Source organism: Moschus berezovskii, chromosome 6 (assembly GCF_049115385.1).
Source record: "Moschus berezovskii isolate FMDL1 chromosome 6, NW_MosBer_1.0, whole genome shotgun sequence".
In the NCBI taxonomy this organism is placed as follows: Eukaryota; Metazoa; Chordata; class Mammalia; order Artiodactyla; family Moschidae; genus Moschus; species Moschus berezovskii.
In genome coordinates, this window is record NC_142465.1 from 18385679 (window position 1) to 18401691 (window position 16013).

A 16013-nucleotide genomic window follows, 5' to 3' on the forward strand; every position below is an offset into this window, starting at 1 on the left:
CCAGACATGAATACTGGAGTGCATTGCCATTTCCTTCTCCAGGGGATCTTCCCAACCCAGGGACTGAAGCTACATCTCCTGAATTTCAGGTGAATTCTTTACCACTGAGCCTCCTGGGAAGCCCGTGAGACTACATTAGAACACCGTTTAGCCACAATACTCTCCTTTTCTTTTGCCCCTAAAGTGGGGGTAACTCTGTTAGTCAATCTATTAATCCCCCTTGGAATGTGATGATTAATTATTATGAAATGCCTAAGTGCTGACAGAGATGCAAGACAATCCCACGCAGGCAGCACAAGAGAAATCAATGAGGGAAACAAACATCATTTTTGAACTTTATTTGTTGCTTAAAGTGTAGTGCCATACAATTTTAACAATTACTTAAAAAAGGATTTATATTTGCAGAAAACAGAAGCAAAACAGAAAGATATGAAATAAAATGCCATCCTGCTTAAAGTTTTCAAATCAGTACTTAAGAGTACTAATATACAGCTATGTACACTGCAAGTATATTATAGAAATATACTATGAGTAATCTTGAAACCACAATAAATATCAAGTAGGTTTTTAGGCACACGGCATAGAAAAATGCGGAACCAGCACAATTCTTGAGAGTGCTGAGTGACTCATTCTTAGATCATTTTCACACACATGTATTTTACACAAAATATACAGCCATCACACACACGGTCCCCAGTCACTTCTGAATGTCACCTTTCATCCCAGCATCAGTGCCTTCTTATTCTTTGATACTATTGCTCTATACAGCTATTACATAAGAAAATACTTTGCAGTTTTCTTCAACTAATAGCCTAAGAAGGTATCAATGCTACCAAAATAAGTGCAGCCTATCTACAGGATATGTTCATGGAAGTGTGCTGAGCAGCACCAGCTTACAGAACTGTTCATTTTAATCCTGGGGGTTACCCTGAAGGCAAACTTAATCACTTCTGCAGTACACCATTTTTGAGTTGCCCCTAGCATGACAGCCAGAAATTGCTGGAAACTGAGGTAACGCCTGTTTTTTGAGAGATAGGAATCCCTGGAAAAGACAAACGCCAGAAGTATTGTTAAAACTTCCGACCAACGTGGACCTCAGTCAATTATTGTACGCTTTGTCTGTGGCTCTTTCTGCTCAAAAGTAAACCGAGAATCCAAAGGAATGGTCAAGCTGAATTTCCCCTTGCCGTTAGGATTAAAGATCACAGCCATGGAACACCTGAGATCGCCCTCTGATAAGCGAAGTCTGACGCTTCTCTTAATAGAGCCAATGTTCATTAATAAAAATGAACCAACTAACACTCACTGATTTCTGCACTCCCCGCCCCCCACCTCCAGCTATAAGTCAGATTCCGGCATGTCTGGCATGTCGGCCATCAAGTACCCTATCCCATAGCGTCCGTTGGGAGCTGTATCCAGAGTTGGCGATCCGCTCTGTTTTCGATAAATATTTTTACCAAAATTTGGAGAGGACATCTCGCTTGATATCTTGCCATGAATGAGGCTTGCATCATCTCCCTCTAAGTTTACAGGCTCCTTCAGGACCCTTCCTCTCTTATAGGTCACAGATGCTAAATTACCAGAACTGTCATCTATCAGGTTGCAGTGGCGGATGATGAAGACAACCGGGATGGGCAATACTGCCAGGACCATCAGAGAGATACAGACGACCATCCCCCACGTTGGGTAGCTCAGAAATCTCTCAGATGCCTGTTAAAGTCAAAAAATAATTATTAATCATCTGGCGTTCTCTGCAGGGACACACACAAAAAAATTATATTTATCTCAGGCGTATAAGCAAAGAAACTGGGCTAGTCTTGTGATTAATAAATTGCTGTGGAAGTGACAGTGAGCAACTTCCAAGGAAAAGCCTCAAAAGCCTGATGATTTCTGCCTCTGTGTCTTAGATGCTGCCCTGAGCCCATAATGCCTGGAAGAAGTCAAGAGTGAAAGCTCACACAGAGACAGCCCAGCTCTCCAAGTTTAGTCAACTGCATGAGTTGACTCAGGCAAGACTCAGAGAAGAATCGTCCATTTTATCCACAAAACCCTAAGAAATAATAAGTCAGCACTGCTTTTCAGTCATTAAGTTGTGGGTCATTGTTACTAAGCAACGGATACCTGTTATATGAGCCACATCACCTTTCTGCTGCTGCTGCTAAGTTGCTTCAGTCGTGTCTGACTCTGTGCGACCTCATGGATGGCAGCCCACCAGGCTCCTCCGTCCCTGGGATTCTCCAGGCAAGAATACTGGAGTGGGTTGCCATTTCCTTCTCCAATGCATGCATGCATGCTAAATCACTTCAGTCGTGTCCGACCCTGTGAGACCCCATGGACAGCAGCCCACCAGGCTCCCCTCTCCACAGGATTCTCTAGGCCAGAATACTGGAGTGGGTTGCTATTTCCTTCTCCACATTACCTTTCTAGAATCTGAAATTAAATTTTGAACTACATTTGTCCCCAAGGGTTTTGATAAAGGATAGCAGACTTATATTTTTAGAATAGTCATGAATTTAGTTGTTGTTATATAGAATTAGTGACCATAGAATAAAGGTCAGAGGTAGCTCTAAAAATTAAGCATTCTGATTTTCTAATAGATAATATATATCTTGTGACTGCATTACGATGTAGCTAAAGCAGCTTGAGAACAGAAACTGAATATTCACGGCTAATAGAAGGCAGTTATAGCAAAACTCTACTTCAATATTTATTTAAATTATGTCTACACGGTTGATGCATATTTTCATTGGTATAGAGTGTCTCAGATATGATTTCATAAATTTATGCAGGAAAAATTATTTCTGGTGGTTTGGTCAGTATGTTCTCTAGTGTCAAAAGCCTAAATAATTATTAGTCCATCTATGGTGATGTGGATAAAACTGCTTTAATGAGGTACAAGTCAATGTTTCTTATGTACTAAAAATATTCACTACAAATAAAAAACATACATATTTGGGGCCAAATAAAACATAAATCTTAAGATCCCTGCATAAAAGCAGTACCACCCATTAAACAGGAAACTAGACTGAAAAAAAGTTAAAGCCAAAAACCTCTAAAGTGACATTTTGTGTATTCTTTATCTGATTTCCTTCTTTTTATTTTACCTTATCTTCCATCCATGCATTATAGCCAGGAGGACTGAATCCCATATTCACAATGCTAGCAATTAGCAGTGATAACAGCATCAGAGGGGAAATGTATTTCCACATATAGTAGTAATATCTGTTGGGAGCAAAGCCCAGCATGTCCGTTAGGTCTTCCATAAACCTAAATAGAAAGAAAGAATTTAATTATTCCTCGAGTTAAGGTAGCTATATTAAAATATGCTAAATTAAATGTCCTTTAAAATGTGCATTATATCAATGGTTTGACCAGGGTTAAACATGATACCCTATGACACTTTCCACTGAATCTAAAAGTCATATTGGAAGATGACTTATCAATTAAGAACATTATAATGTAAAATGGAACCAGTGTACTGTACTTTTCATTTGGAGAAAATCCCCATAAGCCAATTATTGGAAAGTCTCCTCCAACTGATGACCTTTCATGCTATGAACACAATATTTGCAATACATTAAAATTTCCTTGTTTCTCTCTTTTTTTTTTATTTAGAGATAATTAACTCACATCATCCAATCCAACTGATCCAAACTCTCATTTCTGTTTTCAGTCTGGTGTCATTTAATTGAAAGAGGATCCACACATGATGATTCTTTGATTTTTCATTTTTTTCTGAAGTCCTTTTTTCATCTCTGCTAAGCGCCTCCTACATCTCTGTATCATTTCCATCATTCATTTTTTAGATGAGCTGGGCACTCTGTCCTGCAGTTTCCCACAGTTTAGATTCTGCTGTTAACAATTGCAAACCCCACACTGTTGGCTTCGTAAGTGCATCTGATCCTCTTATTTCCTGTGAATTAGCACTGAGACTGAGTAATGCTTAGACTTATGTGTTTGCTTCTTTAAGTCAAGTTACTGATACATTATTTACCTGAAATAAGACTTGCCTTTTTCTTCTTTCCTTTTTTTCACTGCATAGCTTGTGGGATCTTAGTTCCCAGAACAGATATCAAACCCAGGGCCCCAGAAGCGAGATCACTAAGTCCTAACCACCGAACCACAAAGGAATTCCCCACATTCACACTTTATGATGTTAACACTCTCAGGAGTATGTAGCCATTACATACTAGTTTATATCCCTTAATATTTAACTCGAGATAAAATATGTACTGCCCATCTACCAGCCTTGTACTAATGTTTCTGTAGACTTCTTGGTTGTCTAAAGCTAATTCTCCAGTAGATTCTTCAAAAAGGGATCACAGTAACTATATTTCCTAATTTCTTGCATGTTTAAAATTATTTGTGTTCACTATATTTGAATGTCAGGTCAGCTGATTTTAAAATCTGTAGTTTACATTTCCTTTCTTCGAAAATCATAAATATGTCTATGTAAGATTGTTACAAAAATTTTGTTGACTATCAGATTTTTCCATTGTAAATAATTTGTTTTGTACTGTTTTTTACCTGCGTGCTTTTTTTTTTTTTGGTCTCCAAGTAACATCCTAGGCTTTGTCCTGGTGTCAGCCTTTATGTCTGTTTGTTCCAACTATATCATCTGCCCTTTCAACACTCAAGTTATTTGCTTTGGTATGTTTCTTTAATTATAGTTTTTAGAGTTATTTCCCATCCACTGCGTTTAGAGGTCCTCATTGTACAAATGTTGAATCATCTTTGCTTGACTGCTGTTTCTATTCATTTTCTTATCCTTGGTGATTTCTTTTTGATTTTAAAAAGTAGTCCTCCTTTCTAGCTTCTAATTCTTGAGGATATATATATATTTTACTTATTGTTTTTGTTTTGACTTCATTTATTAAGTGATTTTTCTGTTATCCACAATTATTTCCTGAGTTCTATCACCTCTGTTTTCAAATCTCCCTTGTCTCTAATTATTATATTTCTCAATTTTAAAATAACTGATATATGCTATTCTTTTGTGGCTTCTATCATTTTTCAACATTTATTTCAACTTCATTTCGAAATATTATTAGTTTTCTATCTGTTTTGCTTGTGTCGATTTGTTATCTGAAGGGATATTATTCTGCTCCTTTCTGCTTTTTTTAATGACTTTTGTTTATGATTTAACCACATTTAAGTGAAAAAAAATTTCCTGAATTTTGGAGAGGGAAGGATAGATAGGCATTTCTTCTTTATTTTTTTTTTTAATTTATTTAGTTATTTTTGAGTGCATTTGGGTCTTCATTGCTGCACGGACTTTGTCTAGTTGTGGTGAGCAGAGACTACGAGTTGCAGTGTGTGGGCTTCTCGTTCTTGTTGTGGAGCACAGATCCTACGGCATGTGGGCTCAGTAGTTGTGGAGTCCTCTACTGCCCATCTCCTGCTCAGCTCAGGTTTTGCTCCCACCACTTTGCTCTCAGTGCAGAGCTTTATCTTGGAAGAGAGCTTTGGGTTGTTCATTTCAAGATTTTAGAGACCAGACTGTTCCAGCACTGATGATCTTGTTGTGTTTGGATCCCTCTGCAAACTGCTAAATGAGGGCAGAGATACTATCTCTCCAGTTTAGCTCACTATCTTCAAGTTAATCAGCCTACCACACATGGCAGGGAGGACAGAGGCCCAGCTGTATATCCGCTACCATCACCCACACGGATGTGATACCACACAGGTTCTGTGGCCGCCAGTGGTTTGTCCCAACCTTTCATATTTGAGGGTTCATGAGAACATCTTCTTTCTGGTGTCCATGGGTATTTGGTTTTGCTTTCTAGTCATTCTTTTTCTCCTTAATTTTAAATAGGAAACTTGGGGAAATGCAATCTGTGCAGCCATCACTTTCAGCATCATAGGATCTTCCTTCTCATTTTCTCTCAATCACATTTCTTCCTAATCTCTTAACCCAGGGATCAAACCCAGGTCTCCTGTAGTGCAGGCAGATTCTTTACCGACTGAGCTACAGGGAAGCCCATACAATATTTTTTTTTCCTGCATTTGAATTTGCTATCTCAAACATGTAGGTTTTGGAAGGCTTCTTTCTCTCAACCCTGTCTCTGGAAATTTAGGTAAACATGGCAGATGACAGAGCAGAACTGAGCTCATGACACTACTGAAGGTGAACATGAGGAACATAAGATTCCTGCAGACATTTAAAGGAGGGAAAAGTAATTAAATAAGAGCGTTTTAAACAGGAGAATTTTAATTGTGCTCCTTGGACAAGATATGAGCTTTAGAGGCCAACAGATCGGGTTTCAAATCATACCTCCATAATTTCTAAACGTATATCTTAGTCCTTCTGAACATCATTTTTGGCATTCTCAAGAAAGATAATACCCATCTTGGAGAGGTATTGTTAGGCTCATAGAAAACATATGCAAAGCACACTATCTTACAAACAGCAGAAATTTATAGATGCAAGTATTAGTAGTAGTATTATTCCTTTTGTTGTTATAATGATTACTATTTAGGAGCTACTAAAAAGAAATATTTACCACTATGCCTATTGTAAATGATGAACAGTCTAAATGGAAACTAAATTATGATCCTACTGATCCACAGATCAATCCAATAACAATATAACATTCCAACACAGTGCGGGTGAGGGGTTGCGGGTAGGTCAGTAGACTATAGAAATACTTGGTTTTGAAATTAAAGTTAAAAGTCTTGGCATTACAACTAAGATACTGTATCCTATGCAAGGCGGGCCAATTTTACATCTGTGACATGAGTAATATTAGTCACCACAGAATACTGTTACAAGGATTAAGACAGTGCATACAGCATTCCCCTGATGATTAGTGATATTGACAACTTTTCATGTTCTGTTGATCATCTGTATATATTCTTTGGAAAAATTCAGGTCCTTTGTCCATTGTTTAATTGACTTGTTTATTTTTTTTTCTACTGAGTTATAAGTCCTTATAAATTGTGGATATTAACCCCTTATTGGATATTTGATTTGCAAATGTTTTTCTCATTCAATAGGTTACTTTTTTATTTTCTTGATCATTTCTTTGGCTGTGCAGCCATTTTATTTTGATGTAGTAATACTCCATGGAGTCGCAAGAGTCAGACACGGCTTAGCAACTAAACAGTAAATAACTAAAAAACTAAACTAAATAGCTATTACTACTATTGCTATTTGGTACATGATCACTAAACGTAAGTTTCCCTACCTATCCTTGCCTGAAGCTTTTAACAGTAATAAAATACTCTCTCAGTTTTGTCACAAAGCTCACTCAGTACAACAGTGTTCTTCATGTTGTTGAAGAGGGCCCTGGTCCTCACTCAGTGAACTTACTCCTGCATCAAAGAAGCCTCCAATAAGCTTGATGGTCTTACTGCCTTAATCCACACATGCCAACTGAAGACAACAAACTTGAACAATACTGGACAAGGCCTCCAGAAAAGTGTTTCTTCTGAGATTACTCTAATGCTTCATTCACACAAGTGTATATACTTTTCAGACCAAGCAGGTGTATAATTTAAAGATTCAGCCATCTAGTGAATTCAAGTCATGACTCCATAAATATGTTGTGTTTAGTGAATGCTATATATATCCTGAAGCAGTGATGTGTATGTATATATGTATGTGTGTATGTATGTATCTTCCCAAAATGGTCCTGCTGCACAAAACACTGTGTAACATGATAAGGCATTGTATAGCATAACAAAATAAAATCCCTCTTGTAAAAGAGGTTGGCAACATAATTAGAAGTATAGACTTTACAGTTAAGTAAAAAAGGGCTTTTGTGGTGGCTCAGATGGTAAAGAATCCGCCTACAATACAGGAGACCTGGGTTCAATCCCTGGGTTGGGAAGAGCCTCTGGAGGAGGGCATGGCAACCCACTCCAGTCTTCTTGCCTGGAGAACCCCCATGGACTGAGGAACTTGGTGGGCTACAGTCCATGGGGTCACAAAGAGTCGGACACAACTGAGTGACTAAACACAGCACAGCACAAAAATGGCTATAAATCCCAGTTCTGCCTCTGTTCAGGTGTGTGATGAGCAAGTCACTTGGTGTCTCACTAAGCCTGAATTTTCTTATGTGTGAAATGGACATAACAATGGCTCAAAACAACTTAACAACATTCTTGGAACTTAGTCAATATACACAAGCTCTTGGAAGTTCCTATTTGATAACCAGAATTAAATCAAAGCTCCAGAATCCTAAACCTCATTACCATCTAAACCGTTCTACCTCACCACCCTAATAAGGAGATGTACTTTGTTAAAACTGTTGAATAGAGACGAGCCTGCATAAGATTTGATTTTTGTAGCAAGGAATTTTTTCCTCCAGTCATTTCTCACCTCTTCTAAGTGAAACACATATTAACAATTAGTCTTTCCAAAGCAGAGATGTAAAATGGATGCATAAGAGAATATACTTACTTATCTATGCCATAAACAAAGGATACGGCAATATTCTCCAAAATGACGACAATTAGCAGAGGCAGGGTTGCAGAATAGTCATCAAACATTGTAACAAAGTAGTTTCCAGAGCGCTGCACAAATATCAGGCCAATACAAAATGCCAGAAGACAGCAGATAACTGAACAAAAGGAATAAATTTAAAAAAAATATAAGACCTTGTCAGAATCAAGTCTTTTAAACTGCATTATAAATTATTATATGCACTTTGTTTCTACTTTTTATAAGTTGGCAATAATATGAATAGGATACTTTTCCTGATACCATGGAATATATTGGGAATTAGTTACCTGAATTTAGCCCTGGATTTAATAGGAATTCATTGTAGGACAATAACTCAATTCATCTCCTTGAGTCTGTGGAAATGTATGTATCAAGCCCAAATAACAAACGAGCCAAAACAGAGAAGATAATAATAATATAAATCTCCATACCCATGTCTCATTATTAATAGAAAAGTGACCTTTCCAGGCAGCAAATGTTCATAGGTCCTTTCTACTTTTAATAATGTTTTCTAGTTTTGGAAGCAATATTGAAATTTCAAATTAATCATGAGATGAATGTGCCTTAAAGACTATGATAACATATTTTTATATTTGATTGAAATATGATTATTGTTAAAGCATAACTGAAAAAAAAAAACTTTGACCCCTTAGCAGTAACCCATACTCTACCTTGATATTGTCTGGGCAGATGAGTTGGAAATATAGTTATGACAGTGTTGGCCAACCAGATTCTCCAATTAATTAAGAAGAATAGTCTAAAAGGAGTTTCGGTAGAAGAATTGGAGAAAGATGAAGAAACTTCCAACCAGATACCATTACCATAAAAATTTAGAGGGAATTCTGGAATCTATATACTATTCACATATTTTTGTTAGACTCTTTATTCTCTCATGCATGTTAGTATGCTGCTGCTGCTGCTAAGTCACTTCAGTAGTGTCCGACTCTGTGTGACCCCTTAGACGGAAGCCCACCAGGCTCCCCCGTCCCTGGGATTCTCCAGGCAAGAACACTGGAGTGGGTTGCCATTTCCTTCTCCAATGTGTGAAAGTGAAAAGTGAAAGTGAAGTCGCTCAGTCGTGTCCGACCCTTAGCGACCCCATGGACTGCAGCCTACCAGGCTCCTCCATCCATGGGATTTTCTAGGCAAGAGTACTGGAGTGGCTTGCCATTGCCTTCTCCGGCATGTTAGTATAGAAGCCCTCAAAAGTAAGACATGACTGGGCTGTCTTTCTCAACTCCCTATTAGCAGAAGTGAGTAAAAATGATGGAAGTGGGGCAGGTGGAGGCAGTTCAGAAGGAGAGAAAACAGGCAGCCCTGGGTCCCATCCAATGGAGGTTCCCGAGAAATCTCAATAAGTATGGGTTAAATTAAGCCATTTCCTTCATCATGTGAAGCTAGGCTAGTGGTATGAGTTACATCACCCATAAGTAAATATTATATATAAACACAACAGGTAGAAGAGGAAAAGCATTAAGAGCATTCACTTGGAGCCTAACACATACTGAAATATGTAAATGCTTGTCGCAGCAAATCAAAGTCTCAGGATGGAAGGAGCAGAGCGTAGATTTGAACCATGGCCTGTACCGCACTCACTCTCACCTAACCGCATCACAGTGTAAGTAGGAAGAAAGTGTGCTCCAGTTGGTACAGACTCTGAGAGCCTCGCTGACGAGGTGAGCGGAACAGATAATAAGTAACTTGGATCGAAGTCCTACTGTCAGACCAAGGGAGACAAGAACGCCTGACAATGATGACGGGGAAACATTTCCTCAAAGTAAATGACTTGAAGTAAAAGTATGATCCCAAAATACAGGTAAAGGGAATAGCGAGTATATTCCTCTCTACTCTGACCTACTAAGTCTTCCACTAGGAGTTCGCAAATACTCCCATGTGTGTTTCCCCACCCGCCCCCGCCTCCAACGCTGTTGCTGTTCCCTTAATTTTGCAAGCCTTTTTACATCAGGAGGGTTGAGATACAGGGCAAGATGAGGAAAGCAGCAAAGATGACAGTTATTTAGTCTGCATGTCAGAGGATATTGATAGCCTTAAAATAAATAGAAACTGCAGAAGCAGAGCATGCCTTTCAGGAAAAGGAAGAGACATTTCTCATTTGTGTGCAACTGAATTAAAGAAATCTGGATGTAAGTATCTGACAAGCTGCTGAAATTGTTTAGACGCACACTAAGCAGAACAATGAGTGATAAGGGTACATATGCATTGGAGAGTTATTGACACGTAAATGGCTACTGAATCTTTCAGAGCTAAACACAGAGCCTGGGGAGGAGCTTGTGCACCACTGGCGAGCATTCAAGATCATCTGTATATTTTTTTCCACTTAATTTTTGCATCACTTACCAACACTGTTGCTGCACCCTGGCCTGGCAGCTTCCTTGCTGCTTCCTTTGTCTCTGTTTGGGTGTGCTTACTAACTAAAACTATCCTCTGATCCCTGAGAGACCCTTGCCTTTTTTTCATTCAATTTCCATGCCTTCTCTGAGAGTTCCCTCATATATTTAGATGATCTTTGCTGCTTCTTAATTTGCAGAACATGTAAAGTCTTTATCATTCTGTCATAACACAAGTTTTATCTACGTGTGTTGATTTTAATTATCAGTCCTATTCTGATAATTAGAGGAGAGGTTCTCCTATAAGTCTGCATCTCTGTTGTAATTTCTCTTACATCCTTGGTATCCCTCAAATGCAAGGATGATGCAATACACAGCCAGTACTTTAATAACTGTTTGCAGATTGTACTTATTAACAACCATCAATATTGATAAATCATGTTATTATCTTTCCTTCCTAGATATATTAGCTTCTATCAGGCTATAATTGCTATTTCAAATGGAAACTAAATTTAGGTTTGTCAATGTCAGCTATACGCTTTTGAAAAATCCAATGATCTGAACTTTTTTTTATAATTATTTGACTTGAATACAAAATTATACATGAACATTCTTTGACTTTGTTCTAGTACCAGCACTTCATAATGACATTACTACTAATAAAGAGCAATATAATAAATGATAACTAATAAGTAATTAATAATAATTAATATGATATACATTGGGTTTCGTCTATTACATAAATAAATCCCTCAGTTCAGTTCAGTCGCTCAGTCGTGTCCAACTCTTTGCGACCCCATGAATCACAGCACACCAGGCCTCCCTGTCCATCCCTAAATAACAAATACTTCTGAAACATATTAATAAGTGGGCTTTAAAAATAAACACTTTTCCTATTTCCATCTCTGATCAGTCACCAAGAGTAAAATGACCTGCTATCAGTTCAATGAAAAGTCAAATACATAGAAACTCACCGGTGAGGATTTCTTTCCTCACTTTGAAAGTGTCCACAACGGGTGTGATGATCCCTTCAATGGTTCCAAACATGCTGCCAAGCCCTAGATTTACCAGCATGAGGAAGAACATCACCGACCAGAAGGGAGATGCGGGGAAATGTGTCATCGCTTCTGTAAAGGCAATAAAAGCTAAACCAGTCCCCTGAACAGCCTGTAAGATATACAGAATAGCCACGTTAGTCAGAGCCACGTGCAGCGCTGGCTATGTATATGAAAAGGCAGGGAAACTGAATAATGCGGGGCAGTTACTGGAAATAAGCACACTGATATCATCAGGTTGTCTCCTAAGAAATGTGACTCTAAACAAAATTCAGGGTGATCATGTTATCTCATAAAGACCACAGATAGAGCCAAAATTTAAAAATTTAAGAGTTAGTATTTAAATCTTTCCTTATGGAATTTAAGATTGTTGTGTTAATGATGGCTTCATCTGTAACTTCCTGCACACGATTCTTTATGTTTAGTCTCAGGTACATTTAGCTATCTTAAAGCGAGTGATTAATGGCCAATTTCTTCATTATATTTTCCTTTTTGGCAAAGCAAAGAGAGGGTGACAATTTATGCAAAGCTATTTATTCACGTTCCCCTATATCGTGTTTAATCAAATATATGACAGTGGCTAGAAAAAGGACTTAATCATGACTTAACAAACACAACTATTAAGATGGGAAATATCATTCATGTGTCCAAACAATTCTGCAATATGTAAATGGTCATCATAATTCAAGTTTTGTGTTAAGTATTATACCGGCAAATGTATCTAATTTCATTTTCTATGTGAAAATCACCTTATTTATATTCATATTTTAAATTATTGTGGCTTCATCAGTGAAACTACTTTTTAAGGTAAAGCAAACCTTTTTGATTTAAGAAAATACACTCTCTGAAATAAAGATGAATTTTGAAACAGCACGCTCTTCCATAGGCATTTTAAAGGTCCTTTTCCGAAAAGAAGCCTTCTGGGTAAGGCATATTTTAAGTTAATGAGAATTGTTTTAGTGCTTAAACATAGACTACTAACTTTATTGAGCTCATCTTCAATTTGACAGGCATTGAGATGAAGCGCAGGAAACTCCTCTTCTTTCACTTTTTGAATGATGTCATAAACTAAGTCATAATCTTCTGCAGTAATAGCTGAAAAGTTGATATGACGGGGAATAATATCTTGACTAATGTTGCCCATTTTCACAAGTTTGATGATCATTTCTGAATTTCTGAAAAGCAAAACAGCATTAATAAATACTTGTGGGTTTGGAAGGAGATTTTTTTGAAAGACAATTATGCCATCAAATCTAAAGGAAATTAATAACCATACTCTGCAATGCATTTCTCATTTATGACATTTGCTTTGAAGCCCAGAACTGCAAACACCACCAGCGTTGCCAGGATAGAAGTAAAAAAATTGATGAAGGACACCAGGACGGCATCGAAGTGGCAATTGTTGTCTCTCTTGTTGTAGCTTGAAAAGGCGATGACACCACCGAACCCCAGACCTAAGGCAAAGAACACCTGAGCTGCAGCTTCTCTCCACACCTTCGGCTCCAGCATGATTTCAAGCTGTTTAAAATTCAACAGAACAGAAGTCAGCTGCAAAATATTATTTCTCAATAATCTACAAGGAATCAATTCTGTTGTTTAATTATATCACAATGACACACATCCAAAGATAATTCAAAACAGAGGATTATCTGTTCTTAAGGAGAAAGAACAAACTTTTCATTGAGGAATTATACAAGGAAAATGAATAAGAAAGGCCATAGACTATCAAAACTTTAGATGGAGATATTAGTTACATGGAGAAAAAAATCATATGGGAAATTTTAAATATCTTTAGGACAAATCAAAGGACAACTTGAGAGAGAAATGAACTACCTTCACTTCTTTCTGTTTTTTTTTTCTTTCCAAAGCAACATAAACCAGTTAGCCATAAAAGTTATAAATTTTATTTAACGAATGCCCTAAGTTTTGTGTTTTCTGGTAAAGTCTAACAGCCAAAGCAGATAATAATTATAAGCTGGGTAGAGTTGAACAATTTGTACTTTGCATATTCACATAGGTATTATTCTTTCATTTTGTAGTTTCCTGAAAGCTTTTCCTTTGAAAATTGAAGTAATTCAAAGTTCTAAAGTTTGGAATCTGTGCTGAACATATTTTTCAAGTAACTCTGCTTTACTTCTTAAACAATTATCACTATGTAACTAAACCTTTTAAACAATTAATATTAGCCATATTGGGCAAAGACCTCAATAAACAGTTAACTCTGATTTCAGTAACAGTAGTACTTAAAATTGCATTTTATCTCTTTTTACCTTTGCAATGAAATTGCCTTTATTGGGAACAAACCCAGATGTGGTTAAGAGCATGACTTCCATAGACAGTCATTTAATCTAAAAATAGTGCATCCTAGGATGAGTGGCCTGTCCACTCTGAGTTTACTTTTTTTCAACTGAAAGATGCGAGTAACAAAGCATGTAAATACTACTCATCACATTGCCTACCACACTGAGTCCTCAATAACTGCTAACATATGGGCTATAGTAACAGCTATGCTGATAAGCATTGGAAAAGACCCTGATGCTGGGAAAGACTGAGGACAGGAGGAGAAGGGGGTGACAGAGGATGAAATGGTTGAGTGGTATTACTGACTCAACGGTCATGAGCAAACTCCAGGAGATAGTGAAGGACAGGGAAGCCGGGCATGCTGTGGTCCAGGAGGTCTCAAAGAGTTGGACATAATCAGCAAATGAAAACCGAACTCATTCAACTATCTCTATTTTACCCACTAGATGGCAGACAATACCTATTTCTAAAGACATTCTGATGATTACCAATTCAGAAATTAAATCTCCATTCACTAAGAATATTTTGTGTACTTAGGTACTTTCTCCCTTACATAAACAACTTAAATTTAAAGGAAACTGACAACTTTTTATTGTTATTATATTAACTATCACATCCTACAATGGCCTAATACCAATCATCAACAGTCCAAAGTGAGCTGAAGAAGTAATTCACTGTATTTTAGTAGTTCTTTCCAGTTTTGGTTTAAATGTTAACCATGTATTGCAGTTTTAAACATGGGGACCATGTAAAAGTTTCATATTCAAGTATCTAGATTCTAAAATATCTATTTAAATCAAATATTTAGAATCATGTCACAAACAATTACCAACTTAGAGAAAGGTGATATTCCAGGAATTCACACCAAAGATGGTTGTTTTAAACTCAGAAAACTTTTTCTTTTCTATCTTGTAAAAAAGAAATATTTGTGGTCACTAAGTATGGCCCATTTGTGCCTGATTTAAATGATAATATAGCTGAAATTCATAAATGTGAACTAATTACTCACTGAGGAATTCCAACAACTCTACAGGACTTTTGAACAATAGAAGAGAAGCAGATCACAATGTCAACATTTTTGCTACTTGAGAATGAACAAAACACCACTTCGAACCAGATACTCAAAAACACAGCCTCTTTTTCACAGTATCACGGCAGCTGCCAGGAGTGGCAATTCCAGGGAGGCTAAAATCTTCTCCCCAAGTCTCTCAGCATGATGCTTGGCTGCAGTCATCCCTCAGACAACTTCCAATTTCTGAACTAAATTGAGATTGTGTGTTTATAACTCATTGTCTGATTATGATAGTGTTAGCACACTAATTGAAGTATGATTTCATTTCAGTGAATAATCAAAATCTATATGCACCTAAAATATGTTTTTGATTTTTTCCTATCAAACCAATATGACAAGGATTGATTACTCAGGTTCAAAGAGCCCGACATTGAGGTCAGCTCTAAGCTGAATGACAGAGTTTAGTTCTGAGCCTTTTAGGAAAACTAATGGAATTTTCCTAAAATGCATATGCATTTATAAAAATTGCAGGACTTCCCAAACATACTAATATAAATACTACTCTAGAAAATACAAAACCTCAAAACAAAACAAGAAATCTTGAATTTTTTCTAAGACAGGATTTCGAGTGCAATAGCATTCTTAACCTGGGTCCACGGACTTTAGGAATTCTGTCAACCTCCTAAGACACTAAACAAGTTAATACGCTCATTATTTTTTCTGGTAAGAAGATCCTATTATCAGTTTTGGGTTTTTCCTTCAAAGGAGTCCATGTCACAAAAGGTTAAAAACCACTGAAATAGAAGAGGAAGAGTGAAGATTGATAAGTTCTCAACTGTACCGGTGTAAAA

The 16013-nt window shown here is 37.2% G+C and overlaps 1 protein-coding gene across 1 annotated transcript in view; it reads right to left on the reverse strand.

The window, feature by feature from the left end:
* Positions 1 to 353: 353 nt before the first annotated feature.
* Positions 354 to 16013, reverse strand: part of SLC6A15 (solute carrier family 6 member 15) — a 30870-nt gene continuing 15210 nt past the window's right edge. The window contains exons 6-11 of the mRNA XM_055394897.2: positions 13126 to 13367; positions 12832 to 13024; positions 11769 to 11961; positions 8405 to 8564; positions 3105 to 3267; positions 354 to 1710 (exon numbers count right to left, since the gene is read on the reverse strand). Of these exons, the coding sequence (XP_055250872.2) occupies positions 1339 to 1710; positions 3105 to 3267; positions 8405 to 8564; positions 11769 to 11961; positions 12832 to 13024; positions 13126 to 13367 (1323 nt within the window). The 3' untranslated portion in view covers positions 354 to 1338. The remainder of the gene's footprint in view (positions 1711 to 3104; positions 3268 to 8404; positions 8565 to 11768; positions 11962 to 12831; positions 13025 to 13125; positions 13368 to 16013) is intronic.